Source organism: Panthera leo, chromosome E1, assembly GCF_018350215.1.
Source record: "Panthera leo isolate Ple1 chromosome E1, P.leo_Ple1_pat1.1, whole genome shotgun sequence".
In the NCBI taxonomy this organism is placed as follows: domain Eukaryota; kingdom Metazoa; phylum Chordata; class Mammalia; order Carnivora; family Felidae; genus Panthera; species Panthera leo.
Window position 1 is genome coordinate 27,487,432 of NC_056692.1, and position 19,628 is coordinate 27,507,059.

At 39.2% G+C, this 19,628-nt stretch overlaps 1 protein-coding gene and 2 pseudogenes across 3 annotated transcripts in view; 1 reads left to right on the forward strand and 2 right to left on the reverse strand.

Moving 5' to 3' along the window:
- The window catches only part of SKA2 (spindle and kinetochore associated complex subunit 2), a 49,743-nt gene extending 32,346 nt beyond the window's left edge, over window positions 1-17,397 (forward strand). The window contains exons 3-4 of one of the 3 annotated variants that reach the window (XM_042916937.1): window positions 8,219-8,395; window positions 16,699-17,397. In XM_042916937.1, the coding sequence (XP_042772871.1) occupies window positions 8,219-8,395; window positions 16,699-16,842 (321 nt within the window). In that variant the 3' untranslated portion in view covers window positions 16,843-17,397. Of the gene's footprint in view, window positions 1-8,218; window positions 8,396-16,698 lie in introns of those variants that run through there. The other 2 variants (XM_042916936.1, XM_042916935.1) reach the window with 2 other exon arrangements.
- On the reverse strand, window positions 4,940-5,328 carry LOC122206923 (annotated as a pseudogene).
- On the reverse strand, window positions 5,498-6,078 carry LOC122207130 (annotated as a pseudogene).
- Window positions 17,398-19,628: the final 2,231 nt, after the last annotated feature.

Sequence of the window (19,628 nt, forward strand, 5' to 3'; positions counted from 1 at the left end):
ACTTTATCTTCTAATTCACCTATTCTCTCCTCTGCCTCTTCAATCTGAGCTGTGGTCGCCTCCATTTAATTTTGCATCTCATTTATAGCATTTTTTTTAGCTCCTCATGACTATTAATTAGGTCTTGATCTATGTAGCAATAGATTCTCTGCTGTCTTCTATGCTTTTTTCAAGCCCAGCGATTAATTTTATGACTATTATTCTAAATTCTTGTTCCGTTGTATTGCTTAAATCGTTTTTGATCAATTCATTAGCTGTCGCTACTTCCTGGAGTTTCTTTTGAGGAGAGTTCTTCCATTTCACCATTTTGGGTATTCCCTGGGGTGGCGCAGAACTGCAGAGCACTTCCCCTGTGCTGTTTGGAGTAACTTGTGTTGGTGGGCGGGGCTGCAGTCAGACCTGATGTCTGTCCTCAGCCCACCGCTGGGGCCACAGTCAGACTGGTGTGTACCTTATATTCCCCTCTCCCAGGGGCAGGACTCACTGTGGAGTGGTGTGGCCCCTGTCCAGGCTACTTGCACACTGCCAGGCTTGTGGTGCTGCTTTAATGGGGTCTGGTGTATTAGCTGGGGTGGATCCACAAGGTGCACAGGGGCGGGAGGGGCAGGCTTAGCTAGCTTTGCTGTCGGTGGTCCCCTGCGGGAGGGGCCCTGCAGCTCCAGGAGGGAGGAAGACCCATCAGAGGGATGTATCCACAGAAGCACAGCATTGGGTGCTTGCGCGGTGGAAGCAAGATCGGTGATGGGAACTGGTTCCCTTTGGGATTACGACTGAGGGATGGGAGAGGGAGATGGTGCTGGCCAGTGCCTTTGTTCCCCGCTGAGCTGAGCTCTGTCTTCCGGGGTTCAACAATTCTCCCTCCTGGTGTCCTCGCCTTCCCGCTCTCTGAGCAGAGCTGTTGACTTTTAACATTCCAGATGTTAAGTCCCGCTGGCTGTCAGAACTCACGGAGTCCGGCCCCTCCGCTTTTGCAAGCCAGACTTCAGGGGCTCTGCCTTGCCGGGTGGGCTGCCCCTCTGCTGCCCTGGCTCCCTCCCGCCAGTCCGTGTAGCATGCACCATCTCTCCGCCCTTCCTACCCTCTTCTGTGGGCCTTTTGTCTGTGCTTGGCTTTGGAGAGTCTGTTCTGCTAGTCTTCTGGAGGTTTTCTGGATTATTTAGGCAGGTGTGGGTGGAATCTAAGTGATCAGCAGGACGAGGTGAGCCCAGCACCCTCCTGTGCCGCAATCTTTATCCCTAGTCTTCTTTGCCCATTTTTTAATCTGATTTCCTGTGGGGTTTTTTGGTATTGAGTTGTGGGAGTTCTTTTAATATTTTGGATATTAATCCATTATTTGATATATCATTTGCAAATATCTTCTCCCATTGAGTAGGTTGCTTTTTTGTTTTGTTGGCAGTTTCCTTTGCTGTGCAATTTGGTATAGTTTCTTTTTTTAATTTTTAAAAATGTTTTATTACTTTTGAGAGACAGAGCCAGAACATGAGTGGGGGAGCAGCAGAGAGAGAGGGAGGCATAGAATCTGAAGCAGGCTCCAGGCCCTGAGTTGTCAGTGCAGCAACTGATGCAGGGGTTGATCCCACAAACTGTGAGACCATGACCTGAGCTGATGTCAGATGCTTAACTGATTGAGCCACCCAAGCGCCCCATAATGTAGTCTTAATATTTTATTTTTGCTTTTATTTCTCTTGTCTGAGGAAACATATCTAGAAAAATATTTCTATAGCCAATGTCAAAGAAATTACTGCCTAGGTTTTTTTATAGGGGTTTTATGGTGTCAGGGCTCACATTTAGGTCCCTAATCTGTTTTGAGTTTATTTTTGTCTGTGGTGTAGGAAAAGTAGTCCAGTTTCATTCTTTTGCATGTAGCTGTCCAGTTTTCCCAGCATCATTTATTGAAGAGACTGTTTTTTCCCCATTGTGTATTCTTGCCTCCTTTATTTATTATAGATTAATTGAGCATATAAGTGTGGATTTATTTCTGGGCTGTTTTATTCCTTTTATCTATGTATCTATTTTTGTGCCAGTACTGTACTGTTTTACTACAGCTTTGTAGTATATTTTGAGATCTGGGGTTGTGATACCTTCAGCTTTTTTCTTTCTCAAGATTGCTTTGGCTATTTGGGATCTTTGTGGTTCCGTAAAAATTTTAGGATTATTTGTTTTAGTTCAGTGAAAATGCTATTGGTATTTTGATAGGGATTGCATTGAATCTATAGATTGGTTTGGGTAGTATGGACATTTTATTAATATTCATTCTTCCAATTCATAAGCATGCACTATCAACATTTCTTCGTGTTGTCTTCAATTTCTTTCATTAGTGTTTTTTAGTTTTCAGAGTATAAGTCTTTCACCTCTTTGGTCAAGTTTATTCCCAGGTATTTTACTCTTTTTGGTGCAAATAAAAATGGAATTGTTTTCTTAATTTCTCTTTCTGCTACTTAATTATTAGTGTATAGAAATGCAGCCAATTTCTCTGTTAATTTTGGGTCCTTCAACTTTATTGTATCCATTTATTACTTCTTTATTTTGAATTACATTTTTTTAAGTAGGCTTCATGCCTAACATGGAGCCCAACATGAGGTTTGAACTCATTACCCTGAGATTAAGCCCTGAGCTGAGATCAAGAGTTGGAGGCTTAACTGACTGAGCCATCCAGGCGCCCAGTAAAAATAAAATCTTAAGGGGTGCCTGGATGGCTCAGTCGGTTGACCGTCTGACTTCAGCTCAGGTCATGACCTCATGGTACATGGGTTTGGGACCCATGTCGGGTTCTGTGCTGACTGCTTGCTCAGAGTCTGGAGCCTGCTTCAGATTCTGTGTCTCCTCTCTCTGCCCTTCCCCCATTCACGTTCTGTCTCTCTCTGTCTCTCAAAAATAAATAAATGTAAAACAAAAAAAATCTTAAAAAAAAAAAAATCCCAAGAAGTTTTTGTGTGGGTATTTCCTTTCATTTCTCTTTGGTTTATACCTAAGAGTGGAATTGATGGCCGTATAGTAACTCTACGTTTAATATTTTCAGGAACCGCCAAATTGTTTTCCAAAGCCGTTGTACCCATTTTACATTCTTTTTTCTCCATTGTGGTAAAATATGTATAACTTAAAATCTATCATTTTAACCATTTTTGAGTGCAAGTTTCAATTGTATTAATTATATTCACATTTTTGTGCAACCATCATCACCACCCATCTCCAGAACTTTTTCTTCTTTTTAAACTGAAACTCTGCACCCATTAAACAATAACCTTCCATTCCCCCCTCCCTTCAGTCCCTGGCAACCACCATTCTACTCTTTGTCTCTATGAACTTGACTTTGTCCATTTGTAGCTGGGTCATTTCACTTAGTGTAATGTCTTTGATGTTCATCCATGGTATAGCATATATCATGATTTCCCTCCTTTTTAAGGCTGAATAATAATCCATTGTATGTATATACCATGTTTAAAAAATCCATTTTTCTGTCAGTAGACACTTAGGTTGCTTCCATCTTTTGGGTATTGTGAATAATGCTCATATGTACATTTATTTATCTTTCTGGGTCTTTGTTTTCTTTTTTTGTTTTTGAGAGAGAGAGCATACGCACATGTGCAAACAAGGGAGGGACAGGGAGAGGGGCAGGGAGAGGGAGAGAGAGAGACTTTTTAGCAGACTCCACATCCGGCATGGAGCCCAACATGGGGCTTCATCTCCCGACCATGAGATCATGACCTGAGTGAAATCAATAGTTGGATGCTTACCTGACTGAACCACCCAGGTGCCCCTGGGTCCTTGTTTTTCACTTCTTTTCTATATATACCTAGAGGTAGAATTGCTGGATCATATGGTAATTCTCTGTCATGTTTTGAGGTCCTATAACTTTTTATTTATTTACTTATTTTATTTCATTAAAATTTTTTTTTTTAATGTTTATTTATTTTTTGAGAGAGAGAGTGACAGAACATGAGCAGGAGGGGGCAGAGAGAGGGAGACACAGAATCTGAAGCAGGCTCCAGGCTCTGAACTGTCAGCACAGAGCCTGATGCAGGGCTTGAACTCACAAACCACAAGATCATGACATGAGCTGAAGTCAGATGCCTAACCGACTGAGCCACCTAGGTGCCCCATTTATTTATTTATTTTAAAGATTTTATTTTTAAGTAATCTCCACACACAACGTGGGGCTCAAACTCACAACCCTGAGATCAAAAATCGAATGCTTTACCAACTGAGCCAGCTAGGTGCCCTGAGCAACTATAACTTTAAATACTCATAATATTTATCTAATAACTCCCCCTTTATTTGTGTTATATTTGGGAAGAAAACCATGATCTTAATGTTTGTTGAGTTCACTGACATTAGTTCAAATTATTATTTTATATATATATATATATATATATATATATATATATATATATATATATATCAAGGAACAAGAAAGTAACCAGTTAGACTAACTTCTAATATCTCTACATGGTAATAGTGCAATAAACATTCATTGAACATTACTATGTACCAACCTCTATGATTGTGTGTGTGTGTGTGTGTGTGTGTTCATATCCACATACATACATATAATTTTGTTTAGGTGCATTATCCTTATTCTAGTCTACTGTGATTTGGAGTCTGTCGGTAATTGTGCATAAATAAAAGTCAACACTTTTCAATAGAATCCACTTAAATATAAAGATATAGTAAACTACAAACTCCTGTTACCATGTTCCTCACCTATATTTGTTTCAGAAAGATAATTTTGTTTTCTTTTGAGCATTTTCTTTGCAGATCTTTCTTTCTTTTTTTGCCCATAATCAAAACTTTATTGAAAAACTGATACCAAAATAGGAGATCACTGCTATATACCTTACAAAATTAAATATAATTACATTATCTTGGTAGATTAACTGGAATTACTGAACTGATAAGGCTTTCTGCAATATAACACAAATTCAAGACATTGTGTGGATTATTAGTGTTGCTTTCTTCTAAATGAACACCCTTCTGTGAGTCTGGCCTTTCCTTCTGTTGGGTGGCACAACACTGTCTTTGGGTAGGCACAACAGTCTACCCAAAGAGCCACTGTCTAAGCATGGCTGCAAACCATGGTAATCTTGTAGCAACTTGGATGTTTTACATCCATAAAATTGGAATTTGGGCTTTTAGCTAGCTGTTTCTCTGTATGTTTTTTGTTTTTCTAAGGACGGGTATAGTAAATCTCTAGCCAATGAGGACAGGTCTCAATATCATTGGGGTATATACTGAGAAGACACCTGGAAAGGCATCATAATATACACATTCCTTTATATACCAGACTATACATTTGGTGTCATCTATTATTTCTTTGCTTCTATCAAACATACCACTAAGTTCTCTTAAGTGTTTCCTTTTTTTTGTTTGTTTTTAAAAACCCAATGTATTTACTTAGTATAGTCATCACAAGGGCTCAACCAGAGACTTAATTTAAAAAACAGAAGCAAAACAAAAATAACACCACAGTTTAAGATACAGAGTTCTAGGCAGAAATGAAGGAAAGGACAGACGATCTAAGGAGAAAATAAAAAGACAATACAAGGAAAGAGGGTAGACAGCCAGGGTTCTTGGCTGGAGACCTGCTTTGAAAAGGTTTCTTGCAGATACTTCTTATATGCTGTAGGGTTTTTCTAGAGCTCAGCAGCAAGTGTGTTCAAAGGGCTATTGATGTTAGGTTCTAGTAGGCTCTGGATGGACAGTAGGATGGTCCTGACATCATACAGTGCAGACCACTTATCTTTCAGGATGTCCAGGCAGATGTTACCCTGGGTGTCCACGGTGGGGTAGTAGCAGGGCGTGAGGAACTTTACTGTAGACATATTGTAAGGGTAGCCCCTGGGCAACTCCAGGGAGAGCTTATACCTCAGGTCCTCGTATACTGTGCCAGCTGCTTCATGGATGGTCCCACCCATTTGAAAAGGTTGTCTGATTCAGGGAAGGCAGAAATTCCTTTGTCACCAGACATCATAAGGATCATTAGCTTCTGCTATAGCCTCTTGCCCATGGGGCCTGGGCGGCACCCCCGCTGGGCTCAGCTCCTTTGCTGGCAGTGGCTGGGTTGCAGTTCTGGGAGGCCATCTGGACGGCGAGACAGAGAGACAGAAATTCGGAGAGCACAACTGCAACTGCCTCTTAACGGCTTTCATGGTATCTCTCTTTTGTCCCTTTCCTACTTCTTTTTTTTTTTTTTTTTTTTAAGTTTTTATTTATTTATTTTTTTAGTCATTTGTACATGAGGCTCAAACTCACAACCCTGAGATCAAGAGTCGCATGCTCCTCCAACTGAGCCAGCCAGGCACCCCTGTCCCTTTCCTACTTCCATTGCTCATTCTATAGGTCTTGATCACTACCTGAAGAATTATTTTAACAGTTTTAAGTTAGAGTTTCTCTTCTTTTTCCTTCTTGTGAGAATCATCTTTATTTACTATTAATATCATCAAAAGCTTAGAGAAAAATCTCCAAGGAAACAAGGAGTAGAGGGCCATAAACTGAGTCTCTGTCACAGCCAGGAGAGAAGGTCCATGAAGGAGATATCTGAAGAGTAGGAAGATAACCAAGATAGTATATATAGTTTTATAGAAATCAAGAGTTCATTTTAAGAAGATAGGAACAAGAAGAAAACATGAGAAAGGGTATCAAAATTATATGCTATTGGACAAGCTTATCTTTTGATTGTTTGCAAAAATTTGGCAAAGGATGTTAGTCTATGGGATGTTATTATTATAGGACCTGGACAGTTGGTGGGAATGGAGTGAGAAGAATGAAACTGGTTTTAAAGCGACAACAGAGTCAGGAGAAGGAGTTAATTTCCCCCCAGGAGTTCATTTCTCCCCAATATAGGGAAGTTCTATATATATATTTGAAGTCTGTACAAAGGGAGATATTGAAAAGGTTATAGAAATATAGGAAACTTAAGGCTGTGGAGGATGTGGGGAGGAAACAATAATAATAGTGGTAGTGCTAGGGGCTGAGTAGGGATGAGAATACCCATTGATGTTTTCCTTTTCAGATGAAAAGGCAGGAAGATGGTGTTTCTACTAGATATTTTCTATTTTCTTGGTATAATAGTTGGTGAGGTCTTGTGCCAAGAAGGAGTAGATGCTAACTGGAGGGAGTGGAGAAAGTTTGGAATAGTTAGTATTGCAGGGTTTGCTAAGGAGCCATCAGGGAATGAAAAGAATTACCAAGTGTCAGGACCCTTTTGAAATGCATTTATGGAATACTGTTTATATTCTGAAATGAATTTGAGGGGCGCCTGGATATCACATTCAGTTAAGCATCTTGATTAACCGACTCTTGATTTTGGCTTAGGTCATGATCTCACAGTCGTGGGATTGAGCCCCCCCTGTTGGGCTCCTTGCTGGGCATGGGGTCTGCTTGGGATTCTCTCCCCCACCCTTCTTCTTTGCCCCTCCCCAGCTCAGTTGCGCATGTGCTCTCTCTCTCTCTCAAAATAAAGAAACATTTAAAATGAATTTGAACGGGCTCCTGGGTGGTTCAGTCGGTTAAGTGTCCATCTTTGGCTCAGGTCATGATCTCCTGGTTCATGGGTTCGAGCCTCGCATCATGCTCTGCACTGACAGTTCGGAGCCTGGAGCCTGCTTTGGATTCTGTGTCTCCCTCTCTCTCTGCGCCTCCCCCGCTTGCACTCTATCTCTGTTTGTCAAAAATAAATAAACATTAAAATGAATTTGAAAAACCAACGTAATCTATAAATATAGTCTCTTGAGTTGGTGTGAATTTGTATAGGAAAGTCAATTAATTGGTACTTACACATACTTTAGCCTCATGACAGTATGTTTAAGAATTTTATGATATGTAGTTTTAAATTTTCTTACTCATTAAGAACAAAATAGTTCCTTTAATCACCTTCTGAATAGTATTTAGAATTGTATTTTAAAAATAATATGTAATTAATTATGGTGAACTATGTATTAAATGTTATTTATCTAATGTCACCTTATTTGCTTATTTTAATATTGCTATTTTGTGTGCATCTGTGGGTTATTTCTGGACCTAAGCTTTAAATTACTTGAGAATAGGATTTAGGTCTTATGCTTCTTTATTCCTCTCCTCCCATCCTCTATTACACAGTTGTGTAATTAAATACAGTGTTCAATTAAATGGATGGTAGAATGTGTTGTACATACTCTAATTCTTAAAAGAAGCTTAACTTTTCCTTTTCACAATTTAATATATTATTTTTTCCCTGATATAGAGAAATCCAGTTACACTCTTAAAGGAATTGTCAGCAATAAAGTCTCGATATCAAACTTTGTATGCCCGCTTTAAACCGATTGGTATAGAACAGAAAGAGAGTAAGAACCGCATTTGTGCTACTGTCAGTAAGACGATGACCATGATACAAGAACTACAAAAACAAACAGATGTGGAGGTAATGCTTCCAATTGACAAGTTGGATTTGTAGAGTTTTAATTCTGAGTGTCTCTTTGAAAGATGAGCCCCCATTTTCATTTTGAGATTCAGCATTCAGTTTGAACTGTTGATGGAAATGAGATTTTCCTGATTCCTGAAGTATAATAGATCTTATCTCCTTTTGTTTTAATATAAGTATGTGGACTTGACGTGGTTACTAAAGAGGTGTGCTATCTTTGATTATACAGCCATGGCAGAAGAGAAACCTTTCTAATGCTTATTAAATCTACCAGCTTGTAGTTCGTTTTAGAACTAGTGAGACTGAGAAATCTGGAAAGCATCTATACCAGTGACTTGTTTTAGTTCTCCTTTTCTACAGTTGGCTTGGTGGGCTTGGGGAATCCTGACCTTCACTCTCTTTCTCCATTCCTCATTGCCCTCTGATTTCTTGTAAAAATCCTTGTAATTGTGAACCTTTATCACTGATTATGTAAAACTCTTCAGATATAATGGAGTAAAAAAAAAAACAACCAATATGAACTGCTGGCCTAGGCACGATCATCTTAAATAGCCAACTGAAGGATTTGGTAGAATTTTCATTTACTATTAAGGCAAAGTTGAAGGCTTTCTTTTTTTCTTTCTTTCTTTTTTTTTTTTTTTTTTAGAGAGAGAGAGAGAGAGTGCACAAACACAGGGGAGGAGCATTGGGAGAGAGTGAGAATCCCAAGCAGGCTCGATACTCAGTGTGGATCCTGACATGGGTCTCTATCTCATGACCATGAGATCATGACCTGAGCCAAAATCAACCCAGGTGTCCCCAAAGTTGAGGGCTTTCAAAAGAAAAGATAGTTTGTATGTAGTTGGAATCATAGAGTAGAACTTAATTATATGGACAAAAGACATCTATATAATTTTTTTTTAATGTTTATTTATTTTTGAGACAGAGAGAGACAGAGCATGAATGGGGGAGGGTCAGAGAGAGAGGGAGACACAGAATCGGAAGCAGGCTCCAGGCTCTGAGCCATCAGCCCAGAGCCTGACGCGGGGCTCGAACTCACGAACCGCGAGATCGTGACCTGAGCCAAAGTCGGACGCTCAACCGACTGAGCCACCCAGGCGCCCCTATAATTTTTTTTATCTCTGGTGTCAACTCCAACCAGTTAACTGGTAATACCTGCTTAGAGTGCTGTATTAAGGAGCTGTGTTTGGGTGTTGTACAAAAGCTATCGTTACGGGCATGCAGCTAGGGGCAGAATACATGGGGTTTTGTTTGTTTGTTTGTTTATATTTTTTTACCAACCCTGAACTAAATTTGGTTTAAGATACTTGAATTACAGGCTGGTAGTGAGAATAAATCTCAAAGGTTGATTACCAAGGTTAATTTGGTCAATAATTCTTTATATTACCAATGGCAAAAAAGAGAATAGTACCTAATTAAATTTTTCAAATGGTACCTTCAGGGGCACCTGGGTGGCTCAGTTGGTTAAGCATCCGACTTCAGCTCAGGTCACAATCTCACCGTCTGTGAGTTCGAGCCCCGTGTCAGGTTCTGTGCTGACAGAGCCTGGAGCCTGCTTCTGATTCTGTGTCTCCTCTCTCTGCCCCTCCCCAGACGCTCACTCTCTATGTCTGTCAAAAACAAAATAAAGACATTGTAAAAATTTAAAAAATAATGAAATGATACCTTCGATGTATTTCAGATGGTTGTTTTGTTTTGTTTTATTTTTTTGGTGCAAAAAGGTGATTTTATTAAAGCACGGGACAGGATCCCTGGGCAGGAAGAGCTGCCTTTAATTTTTTTTTAAAATATGTATTTATTTTTAAGAGAGAGAGATTGTACATGTGTGCATGAAAGCAGGGGAGGGGGAGGGACAGTCGTTCTGAAGCAGGCTCTGTGCTGACAGCAGAGAGCCTAATGCTGGGTTCAAACTCATAAACTGAGATCATGATCTAACGCGGAAGTTGGATGCTTAACTGACTGAGCCACCCAGGTGCCCCGGATGTATCTCAGGTGTTATATACCTCAGATATTATGTTATGGGGAGAATGAATAGTGGCGGAGGAAAGAGTGATTAGAAAGGACATAGAGAGAGGAGTGCCTGGGTGGCTCAGTAGGTTGATCATCCAACTCTTGATTTCAGCTCAGGTCATGATTCCAGGATCGTGGCATCAAGCCCCACATCAGGCTCTGTGCTGAGTGTGTAGCCTGCTTAAGATTCTCTCTCTGTTTGCCCCTTTCCCCAACTCATGCTCTGTCTCTAAAATTTGGGGAAAAAAGAGGGGGTCACAGAGGGAATAGGAAGTAGGAGTTTAAAACAGGAAGGGTGTGGTAGATATCTCCTCTGCTGTCCTGCCCACTGCTCCCTTGTGGTGTATTCAATAAACTTCTATCTCCTTAAAACAAACAAACAATAAAAAACAAACAAACAAAAAACAGTAAGGGTCATGACACATACTAATAAGTAAAATGCAAAAACAGTATATTTATGATAGCAGTATATATTTATATATATATATATATATATAAATACAACTCAAGTCATATTCTTCATTGTTGGTGATCAGAGTGTGAAAATAGAAGCATATAAACTTGTTCTAAGGAAACATCTTGAGGAGAGATTAAATGTAGTTCTAAATGTACATATCAACATATATGTACAGAAATCCATAAATTTATTGAAGCACAGGATAAATTTAGGTGGGTGAAATAAAAGTCACTATTTTGGTTTTTTTTGTTTTAAATGTTTATTTTTGAGAGAGAGAGAGAGAGAGCGAGAGCAAGCACACACACAAGAATGGGAGGGGCAGAGAGAGAGGGAGACAGAATGTGAAGTAGGCTTCAGGCTGTCAGCACAGAGCCTGACACAGTGTTCAGACTCTCAAACTGTGAGTTCATGACCTGAGCCGAAGTCGGATCTTTAACCAACCCAGATGCCCTGAAAAGTGATATTTTGAATGCTGTGGTAATAAAAATTGTCCCCACTGGGTACAGTCAGTAAAAACTATATTTCTGACTAAGATTAAAAAGCGGTACAGAAAATAGTTATAATAGTGATAGAGGATTTCAGTCATCTAATTATCTGTAAAGTTCTTCATTCACTTAAAAGATGTACCTGCAGGGGCACCTGTGTGGCTCAGTCAGTTGAACATTTGCCTGTTGCTTTTGGGTAAGGTCATGATCCTAGGGATGTGGGATTGAGCCCTGTACTGGGCTCCATATTGAGTGGGGATCCTACTTGAGATTCTGTCTCTCTCCCTCTGCCCCTCTCCCCCACTGGTGCCCTCTCTGTCTCTGAAAAAAAAAATAAAAAAGAAGTATCTGCAATGAGCAATAATTATATTTAAGGTAGAAAACTAATGGAGCTTTTACTTTGGATTACATTACAAATAAGGAGAGATGACTGAAAGGTTGGTTATAAACCTTGAAGAAGGAGATAATATTTTCGATTCAGTGATGGCCATGTTGGGAAATGTCAGATGTGGTGGGACTTGTATCTACTACTTTAAAAATGAGATAGTAGAAAGTTTAGAGAAAATTTTCATGATCAAAATGTGGAAGAAAAGAGAATGGCATCTGTAGAGTTGTATAAACAAAAATAGTTCTATGAGCCCAGAATTTAAAAGACATGTAAGGTAGACCTTATAAAGGAAGTATAGAAAGAGGTGTGTCAGTCATAGGGACAGAACTGTGAGAATACTTATGAAAGCCAAAAGCTAGATTAAGTTGAGGCTTCGGAAATTTTCTAAAATAACCAAAAGGGCCTTTAAGATTATTTTGGGAACATGAAGAACGATAAAGGGATAAACTTACTTAAGGCAAATGTTGCTTTTTTTATAGACAACAGAAAGCAAATAGAAAGTAAAACTGTTCAGGTATTATCTTGCTATATCTTTTTTTTTTTCATTCTACTTCTTTTACAGAGAGAGAGAGAGCGTGAGTGGGAGAGAGGGGCAGAGAGAGAGAGGGAGAGAGAGGGGATCCCAAGCAGGTTCCGTTCTCAGCGAGGAGCTGACAAGGGGCTCGATCCCACCACCCTGGGATCACCACCTGAGCCGAAATCCAGAGTTGGAAGCTCAACCAACTGAGCCACGCAGGCACTCCCCTTGTTATAGTCTTTATAAGAGTGCAAGGATTTTCATTTGCAAGGATAGAAAATATGTTTGAATTGATAATATTCAAAAATGGGACTTGAATTTATAATATTAAAAAATAAATAGGGAGGTGAGAACAGAAAAGGAGGTGAAAGGAATACTTTTTAGTTAATATAAAGACATTAAGGCTTAAATACACTTAATTATAAAGGTGACCACCAAGACACACACACACACACACACACACACACACACACACACACACACACACAGGACTAGATTGGTTCCAAAATAAAAATGACCAAAACAAACCCCCAAAACAAATATAATTAAAAAGGTATTAAAAACAGAATGTGTGGTATTCCACTGAGCTCTGAAACATTTGTATTAAGGAAGAAAATTTTCTACAAGTTTTAGATTGGTTAATTCCTGGAAAAATTCTTTGAAAATTTATGAAACAGGTCATCTGAAATCTCTTGAACAGTTATCACAACAAGAAACATGGACTCATGGAGAACAAAGTCCTTTCAGAATAATACCATTTCCTGTTTTGAGATAGAAGAGGGAAATTCTGTAATTATTTGGGTTGCAGAAAGGTATATGATTGTTTTTCATTTTATCTATGTGAATATTTTTGGTAAACGTTGGCTTAATCAGCCAAGCCAGCTGGGCAGCCCAATAGCCAAATGTGGCTATACAAATTAAAATGTATTATTATTTTTAAAATTTTTTAATGTTTTTTATTCATTTTCTGAGAGAGAGAGAGAGAGAGAGAGCAGGGAAGGGGCAGAGAGAGAGAGGAAGACACAGAATCCGAAGTAGGCTCCATGGCCAGGAGCCTGATGTGGGGCTTGAACTCATGAACCATGAGATCATGACCTGAGCTGTAGTCAGACATTTAACTGACTGAACCACCCAGGTGCCCCTAAATTAAAATTTAAAGTAATTAAATAAAAAAATCAGTTCTTCATCTACTGATTAGACAGCACAGATATAGAATATTTTCAGCATCACAGAAAGTTCTGGTGGACAGCACTGCTCTAGAGATTCTTATTCTGTAGTATAGTGTGTTCCAGATTCGGCAGTCTCTCTAGAGATGACCTATATAGTTAGGCGGAGTTGTAACTATTTGATTCTTCACGTTGTACTTTGTATAATTTCCCCATTAACCCGGTTTTAGCTAGCCCATTGGTTAGTGCCCTATGAAAGTCCTTTACATTTCCATTTGGCTTCTATTCTTCCTTTTGCTGTTTGCTCCTACCTACTTTAGGCAGATACTGTTTGCTGGGTTGTTTTCTCAGTATCTATTCGCCCTTGCTGCCTAATAGAACACTGACTTTCTTGAGATGTGTGCCATCCCTAGCTCGTGTCTGGGGCAAAGTTGGTGCTTTCCTCAGCTTCAGGGCGTGCATCTCATTGGCAAGGGAAATGGATTTTCTTTTAACTAAATTGACTCAGGAATGGGTTTGTAACCCATGTGACATGTGAGAAGAGAAAGTCTAGACGTTGGAAATTAGAGTTTCCTCGCTGCTGAGAGACCTCTAGGAAGAGAAAACTTTTCTTCTTCTAAACATTATGTATAGATGTGATGCCTAGAACTGCTAGAGCCATTTTTCCTTTCAGCTTGAGGATAAACCACCACCAAGGATATTAGATAAGGTGGAAAAACCCAGTCTTTATGTTGAGCTGCTGAATAAACCAGTCCTGAAGTCTGACCTTTTTCTGTAGTTATTGTGCAGTGATAATAAATTTTCTTATTATTTATCCATTTTTATTTTTTTAATTTTTTTATTATTTTTTTAATATAATTTATTGTCAAATTGGTTTCCATACAACACCCAGTGCTCATCCCAACAAGTGCCCTCCTCCATGCCCATCACCCACTTTCCCCTCACCCCCATCCCCCATCAACCCTCAGTTTGTTCTCAGTCCTTAAGAGTCTCTTATGGTTTGCCTCCCTCCCTCTCTGTAACTTTTTTTGCCCCTTCCCTTCCCCCATGGTCTTCTCTTAAGTTTCTCAAGATCCACATATGAGTGAAAACATAGTGTATCTGTCTTTCTCTGCCTGACTTATTTCACTTAGCCTAATACCCTCCAATTCCATCCACATTGCCACAAATGGCCAGATTTCATTCTTTCTCATTGCCAAGTAGTATTCCATTGTATATATAAACCACGTCTTCTTTATCCATTTGTCAGTTGATGGACATTTAGGCTCTTTCCATAATTTGGCTATTGTTAAAAGTGCTGCTATAAACATTGGGGTACATGTGCCCCTATGCATCAGCACTCCTGTATCCCTTGGGTAAATTCCTAGCAGTACCACTGCTAGGGCATAGTGTAGTTCTAGTTTTAATTTTTTTTTTTTCAATATATGAAATTTATTGTCAAATTGGTTTCCATACAACACCCGGTGCTCATCCCAAAAGGTGCCCTCCTCAATACCCATCACCCACCCTCCCCTCCCTCCCACCCCCCATCAACTCTCAGTTTGTTCTCAGTTTTTAAGAGTCTCTTATGCTTTGGCTCTCTCCCACTCTAACCTCTTTTTTTTTTTTTTTTTTTTCCTTCCCCTCCCCCATGGGTTTCTGTTAAGTTTCTCAGGATCCACATAAGAGTGAAAACATATGGTGTCTGTCTTTCTCTGTATGGCTTATTTCACTTAGCATCACACTCTCCAGTTCCATCCACGTTGCTACAAAGGGCCATATTTCGTTCTTTCTCATTGCCATGTAGTACTCCATTGTGTATATAAACCACAATTTCTTTATCCATTCATCAGTTGATGGACATTTAGGCTCTTTCCAAAGCTGTAATCCTCAAGACAGCATGGTATTGGCACAAAAACAGACACATAGACCAATGGAATAGAATAGAAACCCCAGAACTAGACCCACAAACGTATGGCCAACTCATCTTTGACAAAGCAGGAAAGAACATCCAATGGAAAAAAGACAGTCTCTTTAACAAATGGTGCTGGGAGAACTGGACGGCAACATGCAGAAGGTTGAAACTAGACCACTTTCTGACACCATTCACAAAAATAAACTCAAAATGGATAAAGGACCTGAATGTGAGACAGGAAACCATCAAAACCCTAGAGGAGAAAGCAGGAAAAGACCTCTCTGACCTCAGCCGTAGCAATCTCTTACTCGACACATCCCCAAAGGCAAGGGAATTAAAAGCAAAAATGAATTACTGGGACCTTATGAAGACCTTATGTTCCTTCTGCACAGCAAAGGAAACAACCAACAAAACTAAAAGGCAACCAACGGAATGGGAAAAGATATTTGCAAATGACATATTGGACAAAGGGCTAGTATCCAAAATCTATAAAGAGCTCACCAAACTCCACACCCGAAAAACAAATAACCCAGTGAAGAAATGGGCAGAAAACATGAATTGACACTTCTCTAAAGAAGACATCCGGATGGCCAACCGGCACATGAAAAGATGCTCAACGTCGCTCCTCATCAGGGAAATACAAATCAAAACCACACTCAGATATCACCTCACGCCAGTCAGAGTGGCCAAAATGAACAAATCAGAAGACTATAAATGCTGGAGAGGATGTGGAGAAATGGGAACCCTCTTGCACTGTTGGTGGGAATGCAAACTGGTGCAGCCACTCTGGAAAACGGTGTGGAGGTTCCTCAGAAAATTAAAAATAAACCTACCCTATGACCCAGCAATAGCACTGCTAGGAATTTACCCAAGGGATACAGGAGTACTGATGCATAAGGGCACTTGTACCCCAGTGTTTATAGCAGCACTCTCAACAATAGCCAAATTGTGGAAAGAGCCTATTTATCCATTTTTAAATGTATTCCTGTTACTTGCAGCTAAAAACATTATCCTTCAAAATTTAGTTCAATTTAGTTCTCCACTTCTGAGGAAACTTCCAGACTATTTTATTCACATTTCTTTCTCAAAATGCTTTTAGAATATGGCAGTCAAATGTGACTTATTTAGTTTTGTTAAATTACAGTCCTTAAACTGTTTGATTTATTGGTTTTGTTTCTTAAACTTAATTGCAAGTTCTTTGAAAGCTCAAACATTAAAAGTACCTTGTATTTGGATAGCCAAATATCTATTTTATCCTGCCTTCCTAAATTTGTGATTATAGACATAGTATGAGCTTATGGAAACATAAAAAAAAAAAGCAGAAGTTAACTAAATTACACAGTTTTTACAGATTTTGAAATAAAGATTTTCTCATTTGTTTTTTAGCTGTCACCACTGACTAAAGAAGAGAAAACTGCAGCAGAGCAATTAAAATCTTTTGTTCAGACTTATGAAGAAGTGGACTTGCAAAAGGGAATTCTAATGGAGAGGAGATCCATTCCAGAAAGATTTAAGAAGATGTCTTGTTAGCACTCGATGACTAGCGGTGGGGGGATGGAGAAGGAGATTTGGCTTGGGTAACTGGATAGTGATGCCTTTCACAAGAGAAGGTCCTATAAGAAGGGCAGATATTATATGAATAAAGTTCAGCCAAAAACATGGAATGGGAATAAAGGGATTTAAATGTATGTATGTACACACAGTCTTATCATTTCAGGCAAGGAAGTCACGTAACACTATTTTGCATTTGTTTTTGTATAATTGGGAGAAAATGGATGTCCTGGCCTATCATAAAAGGATATTTATGTACTATTGGTTAGTAGATATGAATGAGCATGCTTTGGAAATTAACAGATAGAAAAAATATTTGTATTATATTATACATTATATGTATATAATTTTATTTTTGAAAAGTTTTGATTATAGGTAATGGTCACATTATTGGAGACTGCTAATATGTGACCTAAAATCCTCCACAAAAGCTAACATTAGTAATAATAAATTGGCTTTTCTGTGACAGCCTCACTTTTATTTTCTTATTCCTTCTTGCTGCTAATGTTGAACAACATGAACTTTGCTTTCAAATGCTGTTTTAGAGTGTCTCTGTTGTATATCAACACTACCTTTGTTCTCCTTCAGCCTATATTATTATAATTGTACATTCTATATGAAAGCTAAGAAACTGAAAACAGAGGATTGCTGGCAACTGTTACTTGCCAATTGTGTGTGTATTTCCTTATTTTATTTATTTATTCATTTATTTTATTAAATTTTTTTTGAGTTTTTAAAAAAAATACTTATTTTTGAGAGAGAGAGAGAGAGAGTGTGAGCAGGGAAAAGGCAGTCACAGAATCTGAAGCAGGCTCCAGGCTCTGAGCTGTCGGCACAGAGCCTCATGCGGGCCTCATAACTCACAAGCTGTGAGATCATGTTCTGAACTGAAGTGGGATGCTTAACTGACTGAGCCACCCAGGCACCCTAATGTTTATTTAGTTTTAGACAGAGAAAGAGATACATAGAGTGTGAGCAAGTGAGGGGCAGAGAGATAGAGAGGGAGACAGAATCCAAAGCAGGCTCCAGGTTCCGAGCTGTCATCATAGAGCCCCACGTGGGGCTTGAACCCATGAACCACATGATCATGACCTGAGCCAAAATCAGCTGCTCATGACTGCCACCCAAGCGCCCCTTGTTATTTATTTGTAAAAAAAATTTTTTTAAAGTTTATTTATTTATTTTGGTGGGGGGTGGGGGTGCAGAGAGATAGGGAGAAAGAATTCCAAGCAGGCTCTACATTGTCAGCATGGAGCCCTGTGCAGGACTGAAACTCAAACCCTGAGATCATGACCTAAGCCAAAATCAAGAGTCAGATGCTTAACTGACTGAGCCACTCGGGTGCCTATTTGTTTTTAAATAACTATTGGCAATAAGGTAATCATAGGGACAGATTTTGATGCAAAGATGTTAATCACAGGGTTATTTATACTAGCAAAACACAAATACATCTGGCTAATGGAAGGTAAATAGGTGTATTCACATAATAAGAGGTCAAGCTGCCAATAAATTACTACTGTTAACCTGGGAAATGCTGAAGCTGTGTTAAATGGGGGATAGGGGAAACAGATTGCAGTTTTGTAGTTAAGATTGGGCTTTGGAGTCTGCAATGTAAATACAGGTTTTTTGTTTTTTTGTTTTAGTTAATTTACTTTGAGAGAGAGAGTGTGAGCTGGGGAGGGGCAGAGAGCATGGGGCAGGCTCCATGCTGTCAGTACAGAAGTTGACTTGGGGCTTGAACTCACAAACTGTGAGATCATGATATGAGCCTTAATCTAGAGTCAGACCCTTAACCGACTGAGCCACCCAGGCCCCTGTAAATAGCAGGTTTTAAATTCTAGTTATGTGATCCTAACCAAATAACTTCTGTGTGTCAGGATGGCTGGAAGCACAATGAGATGGTAAAGTGTTTGGGTTTGATAATTAGAAATTGTTCTGTAAATATTTCCATATATGTAATAAGAGGCATTGAAAAGACTAGGAAAGATGCATCAAATATTAGTTCTGCAGGTGATAGAATTATACGTTCATCTAATTAAAAAAATTTGTTACGAGCATTTATTTGTCCATTAACAAACTTGTAATAGGTGACAAACAGGGTTGGGAGAGTAGCTTCAGTTAAAATTGTACTGTGTAGTTGAATATTTGAAGAACAGAACCACGCCTTAAAAATTTTTTTTAAATGTTTACTTTTGAGAGAGAGAGAGTGAGCATACAAGTGGGGGAGGGACAGACAGGGGGACAGAGGATCTGAAGGGGGCTCTAAGCTAACAGCAGTGAGCCTGATGTGGGGCTCCAACTCATGAACTCATGAATTCAGATCATGCCCTGAGCCAAAGTCGGACACTCAGCTACCCAGGCGCCCCCCTCCCCTTTAGATTACAGAGAAATAAGTCACACTTCAGTAACATTTTCTTCAGTATTTTTAATATTTAGGAAGTTTTTGTCATGGAATGGCTCTGGGATGTGATGTTGATTGGTGGGATTGAAAAATGGTAGTATCACAAAGAAGTCATGACAAATTCCTGGTGTTTTTCCTCTATGATTTCCTTCACAGTCATCCTGTAAATATTGGTTCTTCCCCCACACCCCCTTAAAATAGTTCTCTCTGCACTTCTTTATATATTCATTTATGATTCCCAAATACAACTTCTTCCATTAGATCTAGATGCATAGATCCATATGTCCAATAAAAAAATTCTGAGTATTCAAATTGATCACTTCCAGAGTACTTACTGACTTTATTTTGTCCATGGGCACTATTC